The sequence below is a fragment of the Lathamus discolor genome, chromosome 2, assembly GCF_037157495.1.
Source record: "Lathamus discolor isolate bLatDis1 chromosome 2, bLatDis1.hap1, whole genome shotgun sequence".
NCBI lineage: Eukaryota > Metazoa > Chordata > Aves > Psittaciformes > Psittacidae > Lathamus > Lathamus discolor.
The window spans coordinates 60421048-60447660 of record NC_088885.1 but is presented as its reverse complement, the minus strand read 5'-3'; the positions used below and the strand labels follow the sequence as shown (position 1 = coordinate 60447660).

Sequence of the window (26613 nt, the reverse complement as noted above, 5' to 3'; positions counted from 1 at the left end):
AGTTTAGTTTACGGCGGCTGGCTGAGCTGCTTGCCAAAGCACTCTGGACTTCAGCATCCCAAAACCAGATCCTAACAGGGAAACCATATGGGGCTGGTGGCAAATCAGGTGCTTTGTGGCTTGGTTTGGGGTCTGGGGACCCTTATCAGTAACATCCTGGCTGCTCCAGCGTCCTTCCTCTGCCAGAATCACCTTGTGGCCGAGGCCCAGGACCAGCACTGGGGCTGATGTTCCTGCCTGCTGCTGTGGGCTCCCGGTGAAGTCCATTGGGGCCACCAGGGCTGTAGGGCTCAGGAGGGCTCTGGTTTGGCATCACTTGGGCCTTCGTTACCAGTAGTGTCCACTGATGACCCCTCCAGGGAGAGAGGTACCCTTTGCTGGAGACTCACCAGCCCTGGCATGTGCTCCCCATGCTCTGGGAGGGCCATGGCATGGAGGTGGCCTTCCACCATCTGCCACTGCTCAGGGACCAACGTCCCCTCTCCTGTCCCCCAGTGACGCCAGCTTAGGGGCTCCACAGCCACCTCTCAGCTGTCCCCCAGCTGGCTCCAGCGCTCATGGCCCCAGCCCCCTTGGGAAGGGGACCGGTCTCCCCTCGCCTTCTGAGCAGCCCCACCAGCTCCTGGCACTGGCAGGCACAAACACAGCTGGTGTTTTGGCATCACCAGGCCCCAGCGCAGCAGGTCCAGACAACAGCAACAGCAATCCCTGCCGACGGGCGTCCTGGCTGAGCGCGCTGCTGAGCCCCGGCAAGCTGCAGCCTGCAGAGAGCTGCTGCACCAGGCCCAGCACCTCCACCGTGCCCCATGGCTGCCAAACCTCTGCGTGACAGCCCAGTGTGGAGCTGCCTGTGGCACCATGAGCTCCTCTCTGCCATCGCACCCGCTGCTGTCAGCACCGGGGACAGTGTGACAGTGGCATGGCTGGCTTTGTGTCACATCTGCTCCGCTCCACCAGAACACCCCCCGGTGTTCGCAGGGTCACTGGTGCTCTCATTCATTGCTGGGGATGTGTTGGCCCCCCTGGTCCCACTGGCACAGCCATGCCCAGCACACACCAGCCTGTCCTGGTCTGGGAGAAGCCACTGCTGCCCTGCAGACCGGAGTGCCTCGGCACTGCCAGCACATCCTGGTGCTGAATCCAGCTGCAATGGCCACGCCATGTGCCAGATGAAGGTCCCTGGTGGGGGGGCACCCAGGCCCCAGCCAGCACAAGGGGCTCCTCCCAGTGCAAACAGCCCCGGAACAGCTCAGAGCCGTGTGCTTGGCACCCCAGGGCCACCGTGTGCCTCCGGCCCGGCTGGAGACACCTGGGTCCCACACCGGGGTGGGATGGAGGAGGTGGCGGGGGCTCAGGGGCAGGACCTGGGGGCTTCTCGGCGCTGTCCTGCGGCACAGCCGCCCCCGGTGCTGATGGCTGCGCTGAGGACCCTCGGGCTCGGGCCCGGCACCCGCGGTCCCAGCAGACCCGCCCGGGCGGCAGGGCTGGTTCCTCTGGTTTTGGGGTGATTCGGGACAATTCCCCGGCCGGGGGCGGGGGCGGGACACGACACGACACATACACGTTGCTATGGGGCAGGAGCAACGCGTGGGGGGGGGGGGGGGGGTCCTGTCGCAGAGCCGGGGTCGTGCCGGTCCCCCCCCCGAGGGGTGCGATGCTGCCGGTCCCGGCTCCGCCGCCCCCCGCCCCCCCGGGCGGAGCCGCCGCAAGGCCGGGGTGACGGGCGCGGGCGGGCGCCGGTGCGTCAGCCGGGCGGGAGGGGCCGGGCGGGGCCGGCGGGACGCGGCGCGGCAGCGGCTCGGGCAGGTCAGCGCCAGGGGCCACGCTGCGGGCGGGGGGGACCGGGGAGCCCCGGGGAGGGGAGGGAGGAGCGCGGCCGGGGGCACCCTCTGCGGCCCGGACGGGCCCGGCCCCGCGGCGGCCCCGGCCCGGCCCCAGCGGCGCAGGGACCAGCGCGGACACAGGCGGGACCCGCCAGGTCAGGATGCGCCGGGGGAGGCCAGGGCCGGGGCTGGGACCGGGACCGCAGCCGACCGCCGGGGCGGGCCCACCGCAGGTAAGGGCGGCTCGGGCGGGTTCGGCTGCGCTCGGCTGGGCTGGGTTCGGCCGGGTTCGGCTGCGCTCGGCTCTGCTCGGGCGGGTTCGGCTCTGCTCGGCCCGGCTCGGGCGGGTTCGGCTGTCTTCGGCCCGGCCGGCGCACTGCGGCGGCTCCTGGTCGGTTCACGGCCCCGGTCTCCCCGGTGCCGGGTTTGAAGCGCCCGCCCCCTCCAGCCGGGCCCGGCCCCTCCAGGCAAAGCCCTCCGGCCCCCGGAGAGCGGCCTCTGCCCGCCGCAGGGCCCGGCCCACGCCGCGGTCCCGCTCCAGCCGAGGCCGGGCCCCGTCCCCTTCCTCCTCGGGGCTCCTCACACCGGGCTGCCCCAGCCCCGCTCCGGGGCACCGGGGCCCGCGGCCGGCGCTGCAGCCCTCCCTGTCCGCGCTCCGCAGGGCAGCGGGTGCCCATGACGGATCTGGCGTCGCCGGCGGGCGAGAAGCCCTTCGCCTTCCCGGGGGGCGAGGAGGGCCTGGGCGACGAGAAGGCGCTGGTGATCCACAGCCAGGCGGAGGAGGAGGTGGAGAAGGAGTTCAAGTGCATCCTCTGCGGGGAATGCTTCGGCCAGCAGCCCAGCCTCGCCCGGCACCAGAAGCACCACGCCGGGGAGCGCGCCTTCATCTGCGCCGAGTGCGGCAAAGCCTTCAGCCTCAAGCACAACCTCATCATCCACCAGCGCATCCACACCGGGGAGCGTCCCTACCAGTGCGGCGTGTGCCAGAAGAGCTTCAGCCTCAAGCAGAACCTGCTCACCCACCAGCGCATCCACAGCGGCGAGAAGCCCTTCTCCTGCCAGCGCTGCGGGAAGCGCTTCCGCGAGCAGCGCTTCCTCCTCAACCACCAGCGCACGCACGCCGAGGACCGGCCCGGCACCACTGCCGCCGACGTCCAGCCCGGCGGCAGCCGCTCGCCGCAGCCGCATGAGGCAGCCGCCGGTGGGCCCTTCGCCTGTGCCCGCTGCGGGAAGGGCTTCAGCTGCCGGAGCAGCCTGGCCACGCACCAGCGCAGCCACGGCGGGGAGCGGCCCTTCGCCTGCCCCGACTGCGGCAAGGCCTTCAGCCAGAAGGGCTCCCTGAGGATCCACCGGCGCACCCACGCCGCCGGGACACCCTTCTCCTGCACCCAGTGCGGCCAGAGCTTCGCCCGGGAGGTTGACCTCACCGCGCACCAGTGTGCCCGTAGGGCTGAGGCCGCCCTCACGTGAGCCCCCTCCCTCCCGGCGTGTCCCCCTGCAGCCAGCTCCCCTCCTGAGGGCTGTGGGGGCACCGGCGCCCTGCTCCCGCTCCCTTCTGCAGCGGGGGATTCTGTCCCAGTGGGAATTGGGGGTCACTAGACGCCCCCCAGGGTTCGGGGGCATGTGGCGGTCCTGTCAGCAGGCACAGGAGCTGCTGGCGCGCCTGCTCGGGGCTGCACTTGCAGCCCTGCCTGGTGTGTCAGGGTGCCAGCAGCCGCAGGGTGGCCATGAAAGCACCCGGCCGTGCTCCTTGCCCACTTCCCACCCCTTGTCCTTCTGCCGGGGTTTTCCTGCTGACAGGCACAAGGCCGGTGCTATCAGCACCCGGAGCCTCAGCCCTCCCGTCCTTGAGCAGTCCACGTGGTTCACTGCGAGCCCTTCCTCCCTTCCCCATTGCCACAGCTTACCTCCCCCAGCCATGGAGGAGGAGGAGGAGGAGGAGGAGGGAGGTTTCCACAGGGCATCCCCAGCATCCCCCTGCCCTGCCCTGCCTGGTGGTGACCCTGCTCGCCACCCGCAGCACCGGTGCGCCAGGCGCTGGCGCGGGGTAACCTCTGCTGTGCTTGCTCGCCCAGGGAATGACGGCGGCGAGTGCCAGCGCGGAGCCGGATCTCAGCAGCCGCCAGCCGCATCCCTGTGCCATGCTACGCCGGGAAGGAGCTGCAGCACCGCGCTGCCGCGGGTGTGAAGCGGAGGAGGAGGAGGAGGAAGAGGAGGAGAAGGAGGAGGCTCGTCCTGGCTGCGCCGAGAGCCCCCGGCGAGGCAGAAAGCACGCAAAATAAAAATGAAATGAAACACAAAGCCCGAGGGTGGAGGCTGCTTCCCCACTGGCAGCAGCGCAGCACGGAGGAGGGGCTGCGCCGAGGCAGGGCCCCGGCCCCAGCAGCGCTGAGGCCCCGGTGTGGTGCCGGTGGTGAGGAGCTGAAGGATGAGCTGGAAGCACCTGGGAGCACCAGGCCAGGAAGGTGCGGGGCTGTGGGGCAGTGGGAGAACCGCGGGCATGCGGATGGTGGGAAGGCTCCGCTCTGGAGATGTGCCGACAGCAAACAGCATCGGAGTTTGGTTGGGAGCCTGGCTGGGAGATGGGAGAATTGCACTTCGCTGCTGTGCTGGGCACAGGCGGCTGCAGGTGGGGATCGGTGCATGGCACAGCTTCGGCTCCCGGTGCCAGCAGTGTCCCCGTCCTGGCAGCGATGCCATCCCCGGCGGGATGCTCCGTGTGGGTAACAACCAGCCGGAGCAGCAGAACTGCCTTTCCCAAACCCAAGGATGTTTCCCTGCGATGTGTCACCCTCCACAGGGACATCGCGGCGCCGGCCGGGCTCAGCCGCGGTAGCTGTGGGTTGCCGGCCGGCGCCGCGCTGCCCACGAGCTTCCCCTCGGCTCCAGCACCTCCACCACGAAGCGAAGCCCCGTGCGGTGCCTGCACAGGCCCCCCCAGCTCTGCCCTGACCCCCCTGCTTCCTGTGCTGCTGCCAGTACTTTGATGTGTATCATGACATGAATTAAAGCCTGGAACCCCCGTCTCCATCTCACTGGGAGCCCGATGGGTCCCCGTGCCCCGGTCAGCCCGTCCCCAGGGTGGGCACGAGGAGGAAGCCCCTTCATGTGGGCACCGGTGTGCCCAGCTCCGCACCACTGTGCATGGCACTGGTCCCATGGCGCTCCGTCCTTTCTGGCACAGCTTTGGGGGGGTTCTCTCTCTTGGGTGGGAGTTTGAGCTATGTGGGGCCACAGTGGGGTTTGCTCCCCTGTGTCCCCAATGTCCCCACATCCCAGGTCCTGATGTCCCTGACACCCGTGATGTCCCAGTATACTGTGTCCCAGTGGCTTCAGGTTCCTAATGCCCTGTGTCCCACTATTCCCAACACACAGTGTCCCCATGTCCCCATTGCCCTGGCCCTGCTGCTCTGTGTGCTGACACTGTGTTGTGGCTGTGCTCCAGGAAGTTGGTAGCCGGTACTGGGGCTGTTGGGTACCAGAGTCAAGCAGGGATGGGGCCAGCATGTCTTGGCACCTTGGAGCAGCCGGACACAGCCTCATCCCAGCAACCGGTGCGGGGCAGGGGGGCACGGAGAAGCGGGATTTGAGCTGTGGATGGGAATGGGGGACCATCCCCAGCGGCAGAAGTCACAAACACCTGAGACCCGGGGAGGTTTTTGGGAAACCACCAGTGTCACAGGACAAACACCTCCCCTGGCAGCGGGGTGGCGTGGGTAAGGTTTCCTTCCCCCCGCTTCAATTCCAGTCACAGGGTGAAGCTCAGCCTCTTCCCCATTGCGGCGCGGTTCGGTGCTTTTGGTGCAGCTGGCCAAGGCAACCCCATCCTGACAGGCTCCTGCCGTGGGCGGCTGGAAGTCCCCGGAGGCAGGGAAAGCCCAGGACATGTGAGAGCCGGCAAATGGAGCTGGGTATCCCAGTGCACCAGTGCTGCTGGAGGGGAGACGGGGCCCCTGGGGAGACATCAGCCTGGCAGAGCTGTGCTGGATTAACACAACCCCAGGGGGCTGCAGGGCTCCCACAACAGCAGCGCTCATCCCAGGGATGTTCCAGACGCCCTTCCCATGGGGAACTCGGGCCAGGCAGACCCATGGGAGCACTATCGTGGGCTGCTGGTTCCAGCCGTCCTGCTTTGTGGGGACCCAAATGGCTCCCAAAGCAAAGGTGGGGGCCTGGGAGCAGCAGCTCACCCCTGCAGGCTCCAGGGCATGGTGCCGAGCATCCCTCAGGGCTGCATCCCAGAGCAGCCTGTCTGTTGGGATAAGGCTCGGAGGACAGCGCGGCTGTGGTGGATTCAGCCCAGGAGCTGCTGCAGCCTGTGCTTGGCCATGGTTGTGGCTGTGGCTGCAGCATGGCACAGGCACCAGCAGCAGCATGCACAGGTAACGGGAGTGATCCAGGTCTCCAGGACATAGAATCACAGAGTGGTTTGGGTCGGAAGGGGCCTTAAAGCTCATCCAGTTCCAACCCCCTGCCACGGGCAGGGACACCTTGCACCAGACCAGGTTGCCCCAAGCCCCTGTGTCCAACCTGGCCTTGAACACTGCCAGGGATGGGGCAGCCACAGCTTCTCTGGGCACCCTGTGCCAGGGCCGCACCACCCTCACAGGGAAGAACTTCTGCCTCAGATCCCATCTCAATCTCCCCCCTCTCAGTTTAGAGCCATTCCCCCTTGTCCTGTCCCTACCTGCCCTTGTCAAAAGCCCCTCTCCAGCTTTCTTTTGGGCCCCTTTAGGCACTGGAAGCTGCTCTGAGGTCCCCCCTGGAGCCTTCTCTTCTCCAGGCTGAACAAGCCCAGCTCTCTCAGCCTGTCTCCATAGCAGAGGTGCTCCAACCCTCAGAGCATCTTCGTGGCCTCCTCTGGACTCACTCCAACAGCTCCACAGCCCTCATGTGCTGGAGCCCCAGAGCTGGATGTAGGGCTGCAGTGTGGGGGGGGTCTCAACAGAGCAGAGCAGAGGGGGAGAATCCCCTCCCTCGACCTGCTGGTCCTGCTGCTGGTGATGCAGCCCAGGACATGGCTGGTTTCTGGGCTGCAAGCACACACTGCTGGGTCATGGGGAGCTTCTCATGGACCTGTCCAGGTCCCTCTGGATCCCATCCCTTCCCTCCAGTTTGGTGACTGCATGTCCTGGGTTCAGCAGCAGCAGTCATTTTTCTCCTTCTTACTAGCTAGTACAGTGCTGTGTTTTGATTTTTGGCCTGGGAACAGTGCTGATAACGCCGATGTTTTCAGTTGCTGCTCGAATGTTTGGTCTGGCCAAGGACTTTCTGAGCCTTGTGCTCTGCCAGGGAGGAGGGGAGGCTGGGAGGGAGCAGAGACAGGACACCTGGCCCAAGCTAGCCAAAGGAGTATTCCATACCACAGCACGTCATGCCCAGGATGTATCGGGGAGTTACCGGGAAGGGTTAGAGGACTGCAGGGTTGGACAAGGTATCGGCCGGTACTCGGCTGGGGGGAGTGGGGCGAGTTATCTGTTGGCTGGTGCTGTGGTATTGTATTCTCTTCCCTTGTTATTTCCCTTATCATTATTATTACTGGTGGTAGCAGCAGTGGTTTGTGTTATCCCTTAGTTACTGGGCTGTTCTTATCTCAACCTGTGGGAGTTACATTCTTTTGATTCTCCTTCTCATCCCTCCAGGAGCAGGGGGAGGGCAAGAAGGGGGGGAGTGAGTGGACGGGCTTTGTGGTTGGGTTTAAACCACGACACTGCACCACACAGCTCAGCGTTGTCAGCAAACTTGCTGAGGGTGCTCGACCCCACTGACCATGTCACTGACAAAGCTGTTGAACAGCGCCGGTCCCATGGCACAGGGTCTGTGGCAGCCGCCAGCTCCCTGCCTGCTTGTGCCGGAAGGCACCCGAGCTGGGGAGGGTCTCCTGGGGGACACTCCAGGGCCACGGTGCAGGCAGCACCGTGGCACCAACAGAAGTCATGTACGTCTGCTTGTGTCCACTGCGGCCACGGATGTCCAGCATGGCCCTGGGGATGGCAGGGGCTGGGGATGAGCCTCCTCCTGGTTGGGAAGAGCGGGGCAGGGAAAAGCACCACTGAGACCAACCTCAGCAGGGAAACCCTGTTCAAGTCCAAGCTTGCAATCAAGGCAGTGATCATGGGCTGGTGGCGAAGACATCACGGTCACTGACATGGCCAGTATTTCTGACCTGCGGCTACCCATCCCTGGCAGTGCTCAAGGCCAGGTTGGACACAGGGGCTTGGAGCAACCTGGTCTGGTGGAAGGTGTCCCTGCCTGTGGCAGGGGGTTGGAACTGGATGAGCTTTAAGGTCCCTTCCAACCCAACCAGTCTGGGATCCTGTGGGGATTACTTTCACATGTTACTGGTGTGCCCATCCCCTCTCAGCCTGGCACTGGGCACCATTTAGTCCCCATCAAGTGAGGAGAGGATCTCCTGCAGCCCCCTCTTCTCCATCCTGAATAGCCCCAGCTCTCCCTGCCTCTCCCCATGTAGGAATGAGGCCTGAGGCCATGAGATATATGATGAAGAGATTTATGGCAACAGCCTGACGGGGTGATCAGGTGAAGGCTGGATGCCCCTTCACGCTGCCTTAGCCAGGTGGAAGATGCTAAGGATATTTCATGGCTCTGTTCCACCCTTGTGCAAGCCCTAGAGCAGCCTTATCTACTCTCTTATCCCTCATCTACAGGTAATAACTACACCAAAGGGAGGAAATGGCTGCTCCCCACACCCACTGTGAGGGCAGCAAAGGTAAATTGAGTCTCACCTCCATGTCTCTCAAAGTATAAATTGAGCATTTATTGGGCAAAGTATATATTGGGCATCTCCCATGGCAGAGAATGAGAACACAGTCCCACTCTGCAGGCAGCTCCATGGGTTGCTCCTCTCTCCTCCCCAAAGCACGGATGCCTCTTGGGTAGGATTTGCACGTCTGACTATATCAGAGGACAGCCGGGTGGAACGGAGCTTCATGAAACACTGGCTGGTTTGGTTTTCCATAGGAGCTCAATTACTCATTGCCCAGCTCTGGGTTTGAGTGCTAATGCAGGAAGTGAATTTATCAACAGCAATTCCCAGCCCGTGTTTCTGTCCCTTCAATAGACTCGTTCTTCCTGAGTCCATAACCGTGGAAGTTCCTGTTGAACATGACTGGACGTAGAGGGTCAGATTGGTTATAACCAAGAATGAAGCTGAACTGCCCCCAGCCCCTGTCACCTCTGAGGACGGGCTGGAACACAACAGGGGCAATTTGCTCCCAAATTTCTACACTCTTAGCATGACACCCCATCTGTCAGACACTTTGATTTCCTGACTGGATTTGCTGGACCCACTCCAGCGTGTCCCTGTCCGCTGGGCACACGGTGCACTCTGCCCCAGGGCCATGTGCTGCTCTCCAGCCCAGGGAGTCCTCATGCACTTCCCATGTATTTCCAAGAGACACTGTAAACTAAACCACTCCAAACCCACCACACCTGACCTGGTACGATGCCGCTGCGGTGCCAAGTGCAGCCCAGGCACCCTGATTTACCACAGCTGCCAGCACTCCTGGAGAAGCCACCCAATGCTCATCCCATGTGATGAGACAAGAGGAACGGTTTGGAAGGAAGGGAGATGGCAAAAGCCCTCCTCTGCCAGGCCATGGGTGGCTGTGGGAGCTGCGCTGCTCCTCACGCCAGAGCAGCACCTGCCCTGGGCACGGTGTCGGGACCGGCCACCCTTCCCCTGCCGCCAGTGTCCATGAGGGAGCTGCCGCCGGGCTCAGGGGCAGGGGACTTTTGTGTCACCCCGGTTAAAGTTCCTGGTGGTTCAGCAGGAAACCAGCCCAGGGGCTGAGCCCTCTGACAGAGGTCCCACAGACTGCGTGCCCCGTGGAGCCACGCGGCTCCAGGCACCACCGGTGCCGAACCTCAGGGCAGGCAAAGAGAAGCACAGGTCACTTCAACCTGGGCTTCTGCACAAAGAGCAGCTCCATTTAGACTGGAACTACTCTACCCTCCCCTCCCCTCCCCTAATCTACTCTACGCTACACTACCCTAACCTCCCCTACCCTACCCTGCTCTGCCCTATCCTACCCTATGCTACCCTACCCTGCCCCACCCTACCCTTCTCTACCCTACCCTACTCTAACCTACCCTGCTCTAGCCTACCCTACCCTGACCTACCCTGCTCTACCCTACCACACCCTACTCTACCCTAACGTACTCTACAGTACCCTACACTACCCTATTATACCCTGCCCTACCCTGCTCTACACAACCCTATTCTACCCTGCCCTACTCTACTCTACCCTAGCCTACTCTACCCTACCCTGCCCTACACTACCCTACCCTACTCTGCCCTAGCCTGACCCAGGCTACTCTAACCTACCCTACTCTACCCTACCCTGCCCTATCCTTCTCTACCCTACCCTGCCCTGCCCTACCCTACTCTACCCTGCCCTACACTACTCTACCCTAGCCTACCCTACCCTGCCCTAGCCTACTCTAGCCTACCCTACCCTATTCTGCCCTACTCTACCATGCCCTACCCTACCCTACCCTGCCCTACCTTACCCTACCCTACCCTGCCCTACCTTACCCTGCCCTATCCTTCCCTGCCCTAACCTACTCTAGCCTACCCTACCCTATCCTGCCCTACTCTACCATGCCCTACCCTACCCTAATCTGCCCTACCTTACCCTAATATGCCCTACCTTACCCTACCCTGCCCTACCTTACCCTACCCTACCCTACTCTAACCTACCCTGTCCTGTCCTACCCTACCCTACTCTTCTCTGCTCTGCCCTACTCTACCCTACCGTACTGTGCCCTACACTACCGTGCCCTACCCTACCCTGCCCTACCCTACTCTACCCCACCCTATTCTACCCTGCCCTACCCTACTCTACACTACCCTACCCTACTCTACTGTGCCCTACCCTACTGGTACTCTACCCTACCCTATCCTACTCTACCCTGCCCTACCCTACCCTACTGTGCCCTACCTTACCCTACTCTACACTACCCTACCCTACTCTACCCTACCCTACCTTACACTACCATACCCTACCCTGCCCTAAGCTACTGTGCCCTACCCTACTCTATCCTACCCTACCCTGCCATACCCTACTCTACTCTACCCTGCCCTACCTTATCCTGCCCTACCTTATCCTGCCCTACCCTACTCTACTCTACCCTACCGTGCCCTACCCTACCCAACCCCACCCTACCCTACCGTGCCCTACTCTACTCTCTCCTGTCCTACCCTACTCTATCCTAGTCTACTGTGCCATACCCTACCCTACCCTGCCCTACCCTACTCTACCCTACCCTGCCCTGCTCCATCTTCCCTACCCTGCCCTCCCCTCCCCTCTCCCACCCTGCCCTACTCTACTCTGTCCTATTCCATTTCATTCTGTTGTATTCTTTTTCTTCTTTATTCTACTTCTATTCTGTTTCTATTCCACTATGTTTCTTCTATTTGGTATCCATTCTATTCAATACCTGTTCCATTCCAACCTATCCTATCTTCTGTTCCATTCCAGTTCAATCTAATCTAGCCTATAGTCTATGCTACTCTGTTCTATTCCACTCTATTCCTTTCCATTCTGTTCTATGCCACTCTACTCCCATTGTCATTTCCTTTCTGAAAAATAAGGAAAGAATAAAAAGCAGCTGAAATAATCAAACCATACGTGAAAGGCTCATGTGAAAAGTTCAGAGGAAAAGAAACAAACACTTCACTGCAGCTGAAATTAAGCAGGGAACTGCCTTTTCCTTCTTTCAGCTGAGACACGCAGGTGCGCGAAAAACAGTCACAGAATGGCTGGGGTGGAAGGGACCTTAAAGCTCATCCAGTTCCACCCACCAGGGACACCTTCCACCAGACCAGGTTGCTCCAAGCCCCTGTGTCCAACCTGGCCTTGAACACTGCCAGGGATGGGGCAGCCACAGCTTCTCTGGGCACCCTGTGCCAGGGCCTCAGCACCCCCACGGGAACCCCTCCCCCCGCCCCACCCCGCTCCAACCCCCTCAATGGCGGAGGTCGCCCCGCCCCACCGCCGGACCAATGGCGGCGCCCCTTCCTATCACGTGACGACGACGGGGGGTCGACTAGCACTTCCAAACATGGCGGCGGCGGCGCTGACACCCTCTCTCGCTCCTTCCCCTCCGCACGGCGGCGGGTCACGTGCTCGCAGGCTACTTCCGGGAGTGGGCGTGGCTCCGGGCCGGAAACACGTGAGGACGTGACTGCGGGAGAAGATGTCATGCGGCCTACTTCCGGCTCGCAGCCTGGGGGCGTGGGGGGCTCTGGGGCCCAGCGGGCACCGGGGCTCCCCCTGCAGGGCCCTCACATCCGCCGCCGTGGCGGGGTGGACGCAGGTAGGAGGCAGGCCTGGGCGCGGGGGGACCCCACACCGCTGCTTCCCTCGATGCGCTGCACCACGCGCCCCTCTCTGGGGTGGCTCCTGCTGCCGCCCCCGCCCGCAGCCACTGTGATGGCGCCTTCCCCCGTGGGGGCTCTCCATGGGGATGCGCTATGGGGCCGTCCCTGGGGCTCTGGGCAGGGTCTTGTGGTTGGTCCCCAGTGACCCACAGCCCCGCGGGGCGCGCAGCACCTGTTGGCATTCCCAACGGCGGGAGGCTTCCTGGGGGCGAGAATAACACCTGGAGGAGAAAACCCATGCGAACCCCCCCCCAGCCTGTGGGAATGGGCCCCAGCACGGGAGGGGGCGGGTGCCAAGCGTGTGTGTGGCAGGAACCGCTGACCTTCGAGGACATCGCCGTCTACCTGAGCCGCACGGAGTGGGACACCATCACGGCAGGGCAGAGGGAGCTCTACCGCAGCGTCATGATGGACAACTACAGGCTCCTGACATCCCTGGGTAACTCCGCTTGGAACATCTGGGGCTGGGGGGGTCCTGCATGCTAGACCCCATCAGGACCATGCTGCTTCCAGCAACTTGAGGCACTGATGGGCGCGTATGGAGCTACATCTGGGATAACTGTGCTGAGCACTGTAGCACTGGGGGGGTTAGTGCTGGAAAATGTAGATGTAGACCTGTTGGAGTGAGTCCAGAGGAGGCCATGAAGATGCTCCAAGGGCTGGAGCACCTCTGCTGTGGAGACAGGCTGAGAGAGCTGGGCTTGTTCAGCCTGGAGAGGACAAGGCTCTGGGGAGACCTCAGAGCAGCTTCCAGTGCCTAAAGGGGCCAACAGGAAAGCTGGAGAGGGGCTTTTGACAAGGGCAGGAAGGGACAGGACAAGGGGGAATGGCTTTAACCTGACAGAGGGGAGACTGAGATAGGATCTGAGGCAGAAGTTCTTCCCTGTGAGGGTGGTGAGGCCCTGGCACAGGGTGCCCAGAGAAGCTGTGGCTGCCCCATCCCTGGCAGTGTTCAAGGCCAGGCTGGATGGGGTTTGGAGCAACCTGGTCTGGTGGAAGGTGTTCCAGGGGCTTGGAACTGGATGAGCCTTAAGGTCCTTTCCAACTCAAACCAGTCTGGGAGTCTGTGAAATGTGCCGGGTTTGGGGCCCTTTGAGCTACGTGCCCTGGGGTCGGATGGTTCTTGCCCAGTGACTCTGCCCCCTCCCCTGGGTGCTCAGGCTGCAGCAGGGCAGGGGTAGCACCCACCAGGCATGGGACCGGGGAGCCAACCCCTCATTGCACAGCAAGGTCCTTTTGGGTAACATGCCTGCTGTCACTCACTGGTAGCAGCTCTGACATCTTGCTTGCTGTTTTCCCTCTTTTTCATGGTGTTTCTGCTTGGGCTCTTCCTGTCACAGTGAAGCACAGTGTCACAGGGAACACCTTTACTTTCTCATGGCAACATTTTATTCTGACAGTCTGTGTTACAACAACACACTCTGTTCCACCCCCTAGGTTACACAGGCCCCAAACCTGACATTTTATACCGGATGGAGCGTGGGGAAGAGCCATGGGTCTGCTCGTCGCACAGCCCACTGAGGGGGAAAGGCGCCGACTGCCCCTCTCTGGGTGAGCAGGAACAACCCAGGTCCTGTAGGACCACTCCTGGGTGTCGGCAGTGGGCAGGGCTTCCTCCTTTGCCCAATAGCTGCCGCGTGGAGGGGCACTTTCACTGCCAGGAAAGTGACATCCATCTGTCTGCTTTCTCTGCAGGATGTGCTGGGGCCATGAGGTTGCTGAAGGTGCCTCCCTGGGGCTGGTGGCCTGGGGCTGGTGCGCCAGAGGAGAGGGCACAGTCCCCCTGCCAAGGTGAGTCCTGGTCCCTCCTCTTCCTTGCCACTGGGCTGTGGAGCAAGGAGCTGGCAGCGGGATGTGGCTGTGCCTGGTCAGTGCCACTGGTGCTTCTCCAGCCCCATGGCCAGACTGGCCATGTAGAGTCTGGAGAAGCAGAGCCCTGGTGGCCCCAAACTGGGGAGGATGGAGGTTTCTTACCTCCCTGTCCCCTCAGCATGGCCCCTTTCTCCAGAGCCCCAGACAGACAGAAGGCAAACTCCCACCAGCACATGCTCAGAAGGAGGACAGGGCCTGCAGTGTCATCTCCAGCCTGAAACACTCCTGAACAAGCTAAGATGTCTCATGGATCACAGCAAGGCGGAGGTGGAGGTGGGCGGCAGAGGAGTGGCACCAGTGCAAAGCGAAAACCACGCACAGACTGTTGTCTGGCCCAAGAAGGAAGAAACAGCAGAGAATAAACATGGGGTGACAGCAAACATAGCACAAGGCAGGGAACTCACACTTAAAATCTGGATGGAACAGCAGAACCACAAGTCATATCCTCAGGAGCACCTTTACGGTGACCCAGAGGAGCAGTGTCAGAGGAGCACTGACGAAAGCTCGTGCCCCTCGGGGGAAGCTCCATTCCTCCTGGGACCCAAGGAACTGTGTGCCAAGGATGTGAAGGAGGCTATTTGGAAAGACCACTGCTACTGTAGGGTGAACGTGATGCAGATGTGGCACCGCGGCCCTGGGCCCTGTCCTCCCACAGACCACAGCTACTGCCAGCTGCACGTGTCAGGCAGCACTGTGCTCAAGGACCACGCGTACTGCCGCCCGCAGAGGACTTGTTTCAGGGCCAGGGTTGGTAACGTAGCTCATCTGGGTGGCAAAGCTCGGGCCGTGCTGCACAGGCTGGCCACACGGAGAGCCCAGATCAGGCAGATCATCAGGAAAGCCAAGCGGATTATTTGGCGCTGCAATTCCCACATCAGCAGGAGGCTGAGGGTTCCTCGGCGCTCCGCCAGCACTGGCAGTCCTGTGCCTGCCGTCCCTAGTGGCAAGGTGGAGTCAGTCCCCATGGAGGGAAGGTGTGAAGCACTTGGTTCTCCTGCAGAGTGTGAGGCCACACTGCCCCTGTCTGAGAGCAGAATCAGCTCCCGAGAAGCTCTTTGCACCCCTGTGGCATCTCCTGCACCACTGCCTGTGCCCCCACCCTCAGAGGCAGCTGTGGTGGCGAGTAGCAAAGTGGTGCACCTTGAGGTATCTGCACATAGCGAGGAGCAGCCCGTCTGCAGCTCTGATGTTAACCAGAGCACCAAGGGACATGAACCTCCTCACTCAGATCAGATACCGCTGCACACTGCCTACAAAACATTGATGTGGACGGTGGACCACGTATTTGGATCTGCGTGCCACAAACTTGAGCTCAACAGCTACGGCTGGCATGCGGACACCTGGCCCTTCATTATCCGCATGGACAGCTGACAGCACCTTCCTCCCTGCAGCCAAACTGCCCCACAAGCAGTGTGGGAAAGGAAAGGCCGTGAGACACATGCAGAGGTAGGATCAGTGGGAGAAGAACTGTGCAGTGCCTGTGGCAGAAACACGGACTGTCCACAGGAAAAGGCCCAGGGGAGGATGAGTGGGACAGAGAGAATGGAGACGGGCAGCGCGGGTGGGCCAGCTGCAGGGGCAGGGGGTTTTCTGACCACTGGGATCTTCCCTGACTTCTCATTAAAGTATCTGAAGTTACTGTCCACTGGGCTGTCTGTTTGTGTGCAGGAGGAATTCCCCGTTGTGGTCATGGCGCTGAGCTTGGCTGCTCTGCCCTGCCCTGCGCGGCTCTCTGAGCTTCCCGTGCTTCACTGAAGCGAATGGGGTGCTGGCACTGCCAAGCCACGGCCACGCTTTCACCTTAGCGGGCTCCATCGACTGTGCTCCCAAGCCTGTCACCACGGAATAGTTCAGGTCGGGAAACACCGGCACTGCGAAGTGCACCGCTAAACCGTGTCCCTCCGTGCCACGTCCGCGTGTCTTTCCAGTCCCTCCCGGGGTGGTGCCTGCACCATGTCCCTCGGCAGCCTCCTCCAGCGCTTTGCAGCCCCTCTGGTGAAGAAATCCAGCCCAGAGGTCCCGTGGTGCAGCCTGGGGCCGTTTCCTGTCGGCTGGGAGAGGAGGCCGGCCCGCGCCTCCCTCCGGCTGCCGCCGGGCAGGCAGCAGCGAGCTCCGCTCTGCGCCCCGCCCCCTGCGCCCGCTCCCCGCGTCGCCGCCCCGAGCACCGGGAGCAAACGCTCCCCCCGCGGCACCGCCCGGGACCGGGTCACCTCGCACCCTGCTGCTGCGCCGGACACGCCGGGCCCGGAGCCGCCCAATGGCGACGCGCCGCGTGCGTCACGTGCGGCGCCGCGCCAATCACAGCAGTCCTCTCGGGTAGGCCTGGGGCCCGTCTGCGGGCGCGGCCGGCCGCAGAAACAAGATGGTGCCGCCGGTGCGAGCAGCCAATGGCGGAGCCGGCGGGTGTCACGTGGGAGGCGGGGCGGCGCGGGGAGTTCTGGGACATCGCGAGAACGTCCGGGTCAGGAGATCGGCACGTGTTGCAAGGAGGAGGGACAGCGGGCTCCCCGCCGGAAGTGCGTCAGCGGATGTTTACATGTGCGGGCCCGCCGTTGCCGCGGTAACGAGGGACGCGGCTGCCGGGAACCCCAGGCGCCTCTCGGGGCCGCGGTTCGAGTCGCCCCGTGCCCCCCCCCCCCCCCCCCCCCCCCGCAGCACCGGGGCCGGGCAGAGAGCGGCCCGGGCGCGGGTCAGCCCCACACACGGCCCCGCTGCTCCTGCCCGTGCTGCGGCTCCCTCCGGCACGGCGCCCCTTGGCTGCGGGCAGGCGACCCCGGGGCTGCACCGGGGCGGTGCTGGTAGAGGGGGAGCGGCGGCCCCGGCGGGGTCCGTGCAGGGACACTGCGGGTGCGCGGAGCTGCCGCCAGAGCTGAAAACGTGGCTGCGGCTCCATGGGGCCCGGCGGGGTCCGGCTGTCCCGTCCCCGGCACCCGTGTTGGGGCCGCGGGGGTCTCGTCCTCCAGCTCGGAATGTAGGGAGTGAATGAGCTTCGGTACGGGGGAGCCGCCCAGGGTGAAATGGGAGGACGCGGGCAGAAGCGCCAGCGTAAATCCTGTGGCTCTCTGCACACGCAACCGACAGGCACGCACCCCGGTGTCGACCCGAGCTGTTTGCGCTTCCCCCGCCTGGTCCGTGGTCGTTATTCCCTTGTGATTCCCTCTCTTTGTCCCATCCTGCTTCATGCGCAACGGAACCGCTTTCAGTCAACACCGCCGCTTGCGACTCACGTCTCAGGCTGCAGCGGCTGCCCAGAGTGCTGAGGCCAACTGAAAACACGCTGGGTTAGAAACTAACACTGACCCTTTATTTCTTGTGTACGCTGTGTGGTTTCGAGCCCCCGTGGCGCCCGTTGCTCCTGCTTTTGGACTTTTTAGTGTGAAGTCCATGGGGTTTTTATGCTTTTAGCCAGGTGTTGTATGAACAGCATAGAAACTTGTCAGCAGATTCCCCTTTGTGTTCCAGCCAGTCCTTGGACATGAGAGGGGCTGCAGGCAGCTCTGCTTCCTTCCTGGTTATAGCCAATCCAGCACTCTTATGTCCAGCCACATCCAACTTCCATGGTTATGGACTCAGGAAGAACGGGTCTATTGAAGGGACAGAAACACGGGCTGGGAATTGCTGTTGATAAATTCACTTCCTGCATGGGCACTCAAACCCAGAGCTGGGCAATGAGTAATTGAGCTCCTATGGAAAAACCAAACCAGCCGGTGTTTCATGAAGCTCCGTTCCACCCGGCTGTCCTCCGACATAGTCAGACGTGCAAATCCTATCCAAGAGGCATCAGTGCTTTGGGGAGGAGAGAGGAGCAACCCATGGAGTTGCCTGCAGAGCAGGGTCACGGTCAGACCGGGGGGAGACGTTTCCTCCATCCTAATTGTCATGGTAGCGGATCTGCCCCATCGTTGCCCCGCAGTGACGGCCATGCCCACATCTCCCTGTCCCGAGCGGGTTCCTTCCCTTCCCCTCCCCAGAGTCCTGCAGGGCAGCTCGCTCCCATCGACCGCAGTGGGCAGCCAGGGGCCGGCCCAGGCACCGCGCTGACATCAGGGGCCAAGGTCCAGCCTGGAGACTGCGCGGCAGCAGCGGGACAGCTGGTGCCGGGCCCCCGCAGCACCATGAGGCTGGGGCTGCTCTGCGGCCTCACCGCCGCTGCAGCCCTCATGGTGGTGGCCGGAGCTGACCATGGAGACACGAAGGTCACACAGCGGAGGGAGGTTGGTTGTGTACGAAGGGGGAGGTTAAAGCCAGGGAATAATGGGACTGGAATGGGGGAGACTGCGGGGAGAGGCACCCCAGAGGACGCTGGCTGCTCTGGCACCAGGGCCCTGTGCCAAAACCCTGTATGGGGCAGCCCGAATTCCAGGCAAGCAGCATTTCGACTCCCTATGTGGCTCCAGGCGCTGGTGGGGCTGAGGATGGGCTTGGCACACTGAGAGCTGACACCACAGGGCTCCTCATGCAGCCCTGGGGCTTGCGCAACCAGCAAATGCTTGGTATGGGGAGGTAGCATGGGGGGGACGGGGCCTTCACTGCATCAAGGGAGAGCAGGGAAAGGGTTTGGGACAGGGCTGGGACTGGGAGCGCATCACCTCCAAACACCCAGAACGTGGCCAGGTGATGGGTGTCTGATGGCAAGGACCAGGAGGAGCTGGGGAGGGCCTGGGCACCGCGGTCCTTCCCCATCCCAGCGCTAGCTGCCATTCCCGCTTGTGCTCCCTGCCTGCGCTCCCACCGCCCAGCACAGGCTCAGGGTGTTCATGGAGAGGCCAAAGTGACCCTGAGCAGCATCAGGCTCCAGCAGAGCCGGTAACAGCCCTTCCCTCGCAGGGGATGAGCGGCGTTGGCCGGCGCCGGCCCCACAGGCCCTGCTCCGGGTGCTTCTCCGTCCTGAGCGAGGTGAGCCGGGCTGTGGTTGTGCCACAGCACGCCGTGGGGCCGGGGGACGTGGCTGTGACTTGTCGGTGTCACCCCTCTGGTGCCTGTCTCTCCCATAGGAGTCGCGGTCGATGTCGTGGCGTGCCAGCGAGGATGATGAGGGTCAGCCGCGCAGGCGGGTGCGTATGGAGCCGGTGGAGGAGAATGGTGAAAGGTCCGGAGGTGCCACAGGCAGCGCCCAGCCATGTCCATCCCCCCCGCCATCAGTCTGGCCCCAGAGCTGGTGTGACCCTGTGCTCGCTCCCACAGGAGAGGGACAGGAGGGAGGACAAGGAACCGGCACAGCCTGAGACACCCCGGCACCGTCCTGCTGCCGGGACAGGTAACAGCAGAGCCGCGTCAGGGCCCCCGCCAGGACCCATCTGTGAGCCTGCGGATGGGGACACGGGGGTCACAGGTAGCCCTGGCAGCCCCCGCCGTGTCTTGCAGGAGGTGCTGAGTGCCCAGACCGCCTGGCAAGGAGCAAAGCTGGGGCCTCGGCACAGCCCCGCGCCAGGAGAGAACGGGGGGCCCGGCCAAGCCCAGGCCATGCCCTGAGGTAGTCGGGGGGGCCCACTCGCCCCATCCACAGGGTATAAGTGAGCCTGTGCCTGGGGAAACCCAGCCCCACTGACCACCCTGTGCACCCCAAAAGTGCTTCTGCTGTCAGCCCCTGGGCCCTGCATTGCCAAGGCACTGAATAAAGCCAGCGAGCCAGAGCATGTGGGTGCATCTGTCTGTGTGTCCTGTCTGTGTGCGTCTGGGACATGACCTTAGCTTGGCTGAACCCACATGGGGAGGGCAGCAGCCGTGCCCTCCAGCCAGGGCAGAGACCCTGGGCACCAGGCTGGGCTCCAGCGGCAGGAATTGAGGGTCCTGGGCAGGGCAACGAGGGACTGCAGCTCCTGACTCCTCCTCTGCTCTGGTGAGACCCCCCCCCTGCAGCCCTGCATCCAGGTCTGGGGCAAAAACATAAGAAGGACCTGGAGCTGTTGGAGTGAGTCCAGGGGAGGCCAAAAAGATGCTCCAAGGGTTGGAGCACCTCTGCAATGGAGACAGGCTGAGAGAGCTGGGCTTGTTCAGCCTGGAGAAGAGAAGGCTCCAGGGGGACCTTAGAGCAGCTTCCAGTGCCTAAAGGGGCCAACAAGAAAGCTGGAGAGGGGCTTTTGACAAGGGTACATAGGGATAGGACAAAGGGGAATGGCTTTAAACTGACAGAGGGGAGACTGAGATGGGATCTGAGGCAGAAGTTCTTCCCTGTGAGGGTGGTGAGGCCCTGACCCAGGGTGCCCAGAGAAGCTGTGGCTGCCCCATCCCTGGCAGTGCTCAAGGCCAGGTTGGACGGGGCTTGGAGCAACCTGATCTGGTGGAAGGTGTCCCTGCCCATGGCACGGGGGTGGAACTGGATGTGCTTTAAGGTCCCTTCCCACCCAAATGGCTCCATGATTCTGTGATTAATGGCAGCCACAGGACGGTTGGCTCTGACTGGTCCCTGCCCAGGAGCTGTTGCTGGAGCCATGGGGTGTAGCACAGTGGTGACAGTGACAGGGACACACACACACACACACACACACATATGCCACCATCAGCCCCAGGGGACACACGCAAAGGTCACCACGTCACTGAGCAGCGAGGGCTCGGCGCTGATGTGCCAGGCGGTGATGCGGGCCCCGCGGTGGGCTCGGCATTGGCACAGGGGCAGCAGCAGCTCCGCAGCTCTTGCAGCCCCTCTCCTGCCTCTGCCCCTCGGCGGTGCCGGGCAGCCAAGCCAAGAAGCTGCCTGGCACAGGAGGGGGGACACATTGGGGCCCGTCCGCTCCAATGAGCGCCATGTGCCTGGGGGAGCACAGCATGGGCAGAGACACTGGAATCGGGGGGCCGAGCTGCAGGACCCCCATGGTGGCAGGCATCCGCGTGCCCTGCCTGCCCCCTGCACCCCGGGGACGAGACATGCGGCGCTTCCCAGTGCTCCCCGGCACCCTCCAGGGCCGCTGGACACAGGAGCTGCGGAGGAGCCGGTGGCTCATTGTTCAACCACTGTTTAATACCGGGAGCGGGGCGGGGGGCACCATAGACACCCACGGGGGTGCCAGAATGGCGGGGCCAAGCCCCACAGCAGTGGGTCCCGGGTGCAGGAGGAGCCTTCCTGGAATCCGAGTGGCCAGGAGCGGGGCTACCCCTCTGTGGGGCACAGACACCCCCCTCCTGACTCAGGGCCAGGTCTGCCATGAGCATCCCTTGGGCTGCAGGACGGGGCCGCAGGGGGGAGGATCTGGCACCCCGCAGAACTCACTCACAGCCCCGCAGGGCCTTGGCCATGGCCGGCAGGCACTCTCCAGGCCAACCGGCCGGCAGCATGGCAGGCCCGGCGTGGTGGGGACAGGCAATGGGAGCAATGGCGAGGTGGGCACCGGCCCAGCTGCGGGGCTGGGGGCACGTGCGGGCTGCCCGCGCTAGCACCGCTGTGTCGGTGAAGCGGAGCAGGCCGTGGAGCCGCGGCTGTGCCAGGGCTGGCTGCAGCCCGGTCTGCAGGGGGCTGATGGTGCTGGCCCCCCCTGCACCATGGGGGAGCCGGGAGCGGGTGTCCAGCACCCAGCAGCAGCTCCGCAGGCACCGGGCGGCACGGCGGCGGTGCCGGTGGCCGCGGGTGAGAGCGGGCAGCCCCCGCACCCAGCCCCGCTCCAGCCGCGCCTGGCGGCTCTGCATAGCGCGCAGCTCCCGGCGCACCGAGCCCAGCTCCTCCGCCGCCATGGACACATGGGCACGGCCAACCGCAGCCCGCGGGCGCTGGGCCTCGCCGAGGGGCTGCCATGGGGCTGCGGGGCTCCCTCCGGGGTCACTCTTCTTGGGCGAGCTCGCCCTGGTGCAGCCGCGGGGACACGTGCTGGAGCCCACCGGGGACGCGGCACCCACTGCGAGCCGGAGGTGGGAGCTCAGCCCGTGCCCTGGTGCCAGCTCCCATGCCACCCCCAGCGCGCCAGTACCTTCGGGCAAGGGTCTCTTGGTCGCTGTCCCCATGGTGGCAGGTGGCCGTGTGCCGGCGGCACGGTGGGGGTCCCTGCGCGTGGCGGTGCTGGATGCACCCAGCGCTTGGGTCTCAGCGGGGCTCTGGGGGGGCACCGCCGGTGCTGTCACCCCTGGGAAGTGGCACAGCCAACCTGTCAGCCCCCAAAACCTGCCCGTCACCGTCGGGCTGCCTCTTCCCAGTGCTGGTGCAGGGCCCCATGTGCGTCCCAGCCCCCGGGGATAAGGGGCCACCAGGGCAGGGCAATGCTGAGGCCTGGCCATTGCCCTGCTCTGCACCGTGGGGCACACAGGAGAGGGGACCTGGAGCCATGGCATCCCCGGCCCCCCAGGGGTTCCAGCCCCTTCTCCCTCTGGGGGCTCCGGCCCCTCACACCAACAAGCACCACTGCCCCCCTGCCACTGCACCAGGGGATCCCCAGGGAGCAGACACCAAAGGGACGCAGGGGTGCTCCCTGGGGACCTGGCCCCCCGGGGTGCTCTCCCAAAGCTCAGACCCCCGCATGGGTGTCCCCATCCCGGGGGAGCCCCGCCAGGGATCAGCCCCTCAGAGCCCAGACTCACAGGGAAGCCCCCGCTCCCCGGGGCCAGCATTCCCCACCCAGGACACTGGGACTCCGCACTCCCCTCCCCGTCCCTGCATGCCCCACAGGGACCGAATCCTGTCCCAGCGTCCCACTGTGGGACCCCAGCCCCAGCACCGCCTCCTCCAGGGCTGCCCAGGACCCACTGGGACTCCTTGAGACCCTCGAGGACCTACCTGAGACCTCCCAGGACACCCTCAGGTACCCCAGGATCCCCTCCAGACCCCTTTGAGGGCATCCCCCCTTGACCCCCAGGGCCGCCCCCAAGCCCTCACCAGCCATGGGCATGGGGCTGCGGCAGACCCCCTTGTTCCAGCCCGTGTCGCAGGGGGCTGCCTCCCCAGCGGTGGTGCTGGCGGAGGAGATGCTGGACGCGGTGACGGGGCAGCCGGCACCATCCCCAGCCTGTGGGCAGCAGCTGCCGGTGCCAGGGCTCGCGAGGGGCCTGCGGGACACGCTCAGGGCAAGAGCCGGTGGGACCTGGCTCACCATGGCCGAGCCCTCCCCGCAGCCCAAGGCACAGCATGGCTGCCGGGCACGGAGCACATCCCGGCCGCTCACCCCCGAGGGACACCCGCTGGTACCTGAACCCCCGAGCACGGCATCCGGGCGGCTCCGTCCCACTGTCACCACAGACGCCGGAAACCAGCACCGAGCCCTGTCACGCCACGCTGTGCCACGCTGTGCCGTGCTGTGCCATGCCAGGCCGCACTGCAAGGTGCCGTGCGGTGCTATGCCACATCGTACCATGCTCTGCACTCTGTACCATGCCATGCTGTGCCGCGGTGCGCGCTCAGCGCCGTGCCGTGCTGCATGGTACAGCGCCATGCCGTGCCAAGGCATGGGCACAATGCCGCGCCATGCCGCACCTCCGGGTGAGCGCCTCACACACAGAGGCTGGTGACCACCGGGCTCTTCCTGATGCCTCTCAATGGGGCCATAGCGGCTGCTTGCTGGGGGAGCAGAGGGGCCAGACCCCGTCCCCGCCAGCTCCTGCAGGCACCTCTCCAGGCCGCGGAGCGGGCAGCTCTCGGATGGCGCCTCCATTGTCACTGTGAAAGCAAATTCCAGCCCTGGCATCCCCGGCAGCGGGAGGACAGCCATGGACACACCGCGCTGGGGCTTGTGGCGTGCCCAGACCCTCAGTACTGGATGCCTGCAGCCCCTCATCCCCGTGCTGGGGTCCTTGGTTCCACCACATGGGCCAGCTCTGTGGTGACCGGGTCTGGTGAGGGGTTACCCCAAGGGAGACCCCTGCTCTGCAGCAGTGCCAGTGCCAACGTCAGGAGAAAGCCCTGCTCAGGGCTGGGCGCTCCTGGGAGCCCAGCGCCAGGACCCTCTGCCCAGGGCCCAGCCGGGGTGCAGCCCAGCACTCGGCTCCCTGGAACCCCAGTGCTGGAGCCAGAGCTGCTGGGCTCTGTGGGGTGGCTTCACCTCCGGCACCCTCACACCTTCGCCCTCACACCCTGCCCGGCACCGAGGCAGAGCCCCTGTGTCCGCGGTGCCCAGTGGGGCAGGAGCAGGCTCTCACCCACCTGCACAGCCCCAGTGCTCACCATTGACGCCCATCCATTCAGTGTCCCCGCTGGTGGTGGCACCCGGCTCCACTTCGGCCTTGGGGCCACCGAAGAGAAACTCGGGGATCTCCTTCACCAGCCGCACCAGGGCAGCGAGGGCCGGGCTGCTGGGGGGCCCTGGGGACAGGGCAGGTGGGGGTCAGGCAAGGCAGCCCCCACACCGAGCTCTCCTTGGCCAGGTGAGCGGGACCCGCACGCTGTCCCTGCTCTGGTGGGGACCAGCGCTGCGCAGGGCCCTACCGAGGGATGCCAGCAGCTGAGATGTCCCCTCTGTCACCTCCCGGTGCAGCTCCCGCTGCCATTCCTCCAGCAGCTCCCACTCCTCTGCCGAGAACAGCACTGCCACGTCCTCGAATGTCACCGGTGCCTGCGGGGATGCGACTGGGGGGTCCCAGCCCTCTTCCTGCTGGGGCGGGGGGCAGCAGAGCAGGGAATAAACCACAGAGCCACACCGGGCAGCAGCAGGACCCCAGATGGGCCTGGGTGTGCGGGGATGGGGAGTGCGAGCAGCCGCACCGCGCTCCGGGGCTGGCACGTGGCCGGGAAGGGGCTGGTGCAGCCACCCCGGGCGGGCATGGAGGTGAGGGCTTCCCAGCAGGCCGGCTGACAGCTCCCTGCGCGCTTCCCGCTCGTCAGGGAGCCCACGGGATAACCTGCCCTGACACCCTGGTATTTGCAGCAGGGATCGCTTCATCCGACCTTTCCCTCCCCGCGCCGGCTGGGCAGGGGCCCAACACATGCCATGGTTGTTGCCAGCTCCGTGTCACTGTACCTGTCCCGCTGGAACCAGATGAGTGAGGGTTTGCCAAGACAAGGATCCCCTGGAGCTCCATGGATGTGTGGGGAGCAGCCCTGGCACTGGCCAGCCCCTGAATCCCACCCGGCACCCCCAAGCCTGCAGATGAGCCCCATTTGCCCACGGTAGCAGCTGGACCAGCAGCACCCCATGACCCTTGGTTCCATTTCTTCTGTGCCTGCAACCGCCCTGGTGGGACAGTGACCTCCGGGATGGGACGGGGCAGGGCAGGGCAGGACAGGCGGCACCCCAGCCCCGTGCTGCCAGCCGGATACTGTCCCAAAGCTGTTCCAGTGGTGTTCCCACATCCCGCTGCTCCCCATCCCAGTGCTCCTCCCCATCCAGCTCCTCCCCATCCTGCTGCTCCTCATCCCACTGCTCCCCACCCTGTTGCTCCCTGCATAGTGCTGCTCCCCATCCCACTGCTCCCCATTCCTGTGCTCTCCACCACCCTGCTGCTCCTCATCCTGTTACTACCCCCATCCCACTACCCCCACATCCTGCTGCTCCCCATCCAGCTCCTCCCCATCCCACTGCTCCCCATCCTGTTGCTCTCCTCATCCTGCTCCTCCCCATCCAGCTCCTCCCCATCCCACTGCTCCCCATCCCTCTGCTCTTCACTACCCTCCTGCTCCCCATCCCCCCGCTCCTCATCCTGTTGCTCCCCATCCCCCCGCTCCTCATCATGTTGCTCCCCATCCCTGCTGCTCCCACATCCTGCTGCTCCCCATCCAGCTCCTCCCCATCCCTCTGCTCTTCACTATCCCCCTTGCTCCCCATCCTCCTGCTCCCCATCCTGTTGCTCCCCATCCCACTGCTCCCCATCCTGTTGCTCCCCATCCCATTGCTCCCCATCCTGCTGCTCCCCACCATCCCACTGCTCCCCATGCTGGAGCTCTCCCCATCCTCTTGCTCCCCATCCTGGCGCTCCCCTTATACCGGTGTTCCCCTTACACCAGTGCTCTCCCCACCCCAGTGATCTCCCAGTCCTGATCTCTCAGTTTCCCAGTGATCTCCCGATCTCCCAGCGCTCCCCCCCTAGTGCTCCCCGTGTAGGATCCTCCGCCAATCCCAGTGTTCCCCCATCCTGCTGTTCTCCCCATGTCGGTGCCCTCCCCTTCCCGGTGCCCTCCTCTCCCTGGGGCTCTCCCCATCCCCATCCCGGTGCTCCCCTCACGGTGCTCTCCCTCTCCTACCTGCCGAGACGCGGCCATGGCTCGGGGGGCCGCTCCGGTGCCCGCTCCCGGACGGCAACCAGCGGCGGAGCAGCCCCGCTTCCCACTCCCCGCTCCCGGCTCCCGGCTTTCCTCTCCCGGCTCCTCCCCCGGCCCGGTTCGGAGCGGGACCGCGGGGCAGCAGCTCCGGGCAGGTGCCCCCTCTCCCTCTCCCCCCTTCCCCGGTGGGGCAGCGCCGGTGCCGGTGCCCGGGCTCATCCCGTCCCCGGAGCGGGGGGTGCGGTGGCCCCGAGGGACCGGCGCGGCACGGGGCGTCCGGCGGGGGGTGTGGGGCTGGGCTCGGTGGCACTGGGACAGCCAACGCGGTCCGGGGCTCGGTGGCACCGGCGGGTGCGGGGCACACTGTGGCGTGCGGGATGGGTGGCACCGGGGGACAGGGGAGT

General features: G+C 64.3%; 4 protein-coding genes across 15 annotated transcripts; 3 read left to right on the top strand and 1 right to left on the bottom strand.

Annotated features, from left to right (window-relative positions):
• The first annotated feature begins 1743 nt into the window (after window positions 1–1743).
• On the top strand, window positions 1744–4124 carry LOC136008199 (oocyte zinc finger protein XlCOF19). Of its 2 annotated transcripts, none has more exons than XM_065667091.1 (3): window positions 1744–1806; window positions 2485–3289; window positions 3899–4124. In XM_065667091.1, exons 2-3 carry the CDS (start codon window positions 2499–2501, stop codon window positions 3903–3905), a joined length of 798 nt encoding a protein of 265 aa, XP_065523163.1. In that variant the 5' UTR covers window positions 1744–1806; window positions 2485–2498; the 3' UTR covers window positions 3906–4124. The 2 variants fall into 2 exon arrangements, with proteins under 2 accessions (XP_065523163.1, XP_065523162.1); XM_065667090.1 differs by lacking the exon at window positions 1744–1806 and adding an exon at window positions 1830–2056.
• A 7781-nt stretch (window positions 4125–11905) lies between these two features.
• LOC136008181 (uncharacterized) lies at window positions 11906–15743 on the top strand. 4 transcript variants are annotated; one of them, XM_065667043.1, is made up of 4 exons: window positions 11906–12164; window positions 12541–12667; window positions 13666–14019; window positions 14219–15743. In XM_065667043.1, the coding sequence occupies exons 1-4, from the start codon at window positions 12045–12047 to the stop codon at window positions 15469–15471; spliced, it is 1854 nt and encodes a 617-aa protein (XP_065523115.1). In that variant the 5' UTR covers window positions 11906–12044; the 3' UTR covers window positions 15472–15743. The 4 variants fall into 4 exon arrangements, with proteins under 4 accessions (XP_065523115.1, XP_065523116.1, XP_065523114.1 ...); XM_065667044.1 differs by lacking the exon at window positions 11906–12164 and having other exon boundaries at window positions 12175–12667; window positions 13666–13779; window positions 13924–14019; XM_065667042.1 differs by lacking the exon at window positions 11906–12164 and having other exon boundaries at window positions 12175–12667; window positions 14237–15743.
• Window positions 15744–17897: 2154 nt separating this feature from the next.
• Window positions 17898–19733, top strand: LOC136008195 (serine/arginine repetitive matrix protein 3-like). Of its 4 annotated transcripts, none has more exons than XM_065667083.1 (5): window positions 17898–18314; window positions 18928–18996; window positions 19095–19154; window positions 19285–19357; window positions 19465–19733. In XM_065667083.1, exons 1-5 carry the CDS (start codon window positions 17913–17915, stop codon window positions 19575–19577), a joined length of 717 nt encoding a protein of 238 aa, XP_065523155.1. In that variant the 5' UTR covers window positions 17898–17912; the 3' UTR covers window positions 19578–19733. The 4 variants fall into 4 exon arrangements, with proteins under 4 accessions (XP_065523155.1, XP_065523154.1, XP_065523152.1 ...); XM_065667082.1 differs by having other exon boundaries at window positions 19095–19189; XM_065667080.1 differs by having other exon boundaries at window positions 19285–19733.
• Window positions 19734–21037: 1304 nt separating this feature from the next.
• Window positions 21038–26314, bottom strand: KRBA1 (KRAB-A domain containing 1). Of its 5 annotated transcripts, none has more exons than XM_065667045.1 (6): window positions 26192–26314; window positions 24440–24602; window positions 24179–24316; window positions 22898–23674; window positions 21999–22172; window positions 21038–21926 (listed from the first exon to the last, which is right to left on the bottom strand). In XM_065667045.1, exons 1-6 carry the CDS (start codon window positions 26207–26209, stop codon window positions 21304–21306), a joined length of 1893 nt encoding a protein of 630 aa, XP_065523117.1. In that variant the 5' UTR covers window positions 26210–26314; the 3' UTR covers window positions 21038–21303. The 5 variants fall into 5 exon arrangements, with proteins under 5 accessions (XP_065523117.1, XP_065523118.1, XP_065523121.1 ...); XM_065667046.1 differs by having other exon boundaries at window positions 21999–22151; XM_065667049.1 differs by having other exon boundaries at window positions 21999–22151; window positions 23492–23674.
• Between the last annotated feature and the right edge of the window lie 299 nt (window positions 26315–26613).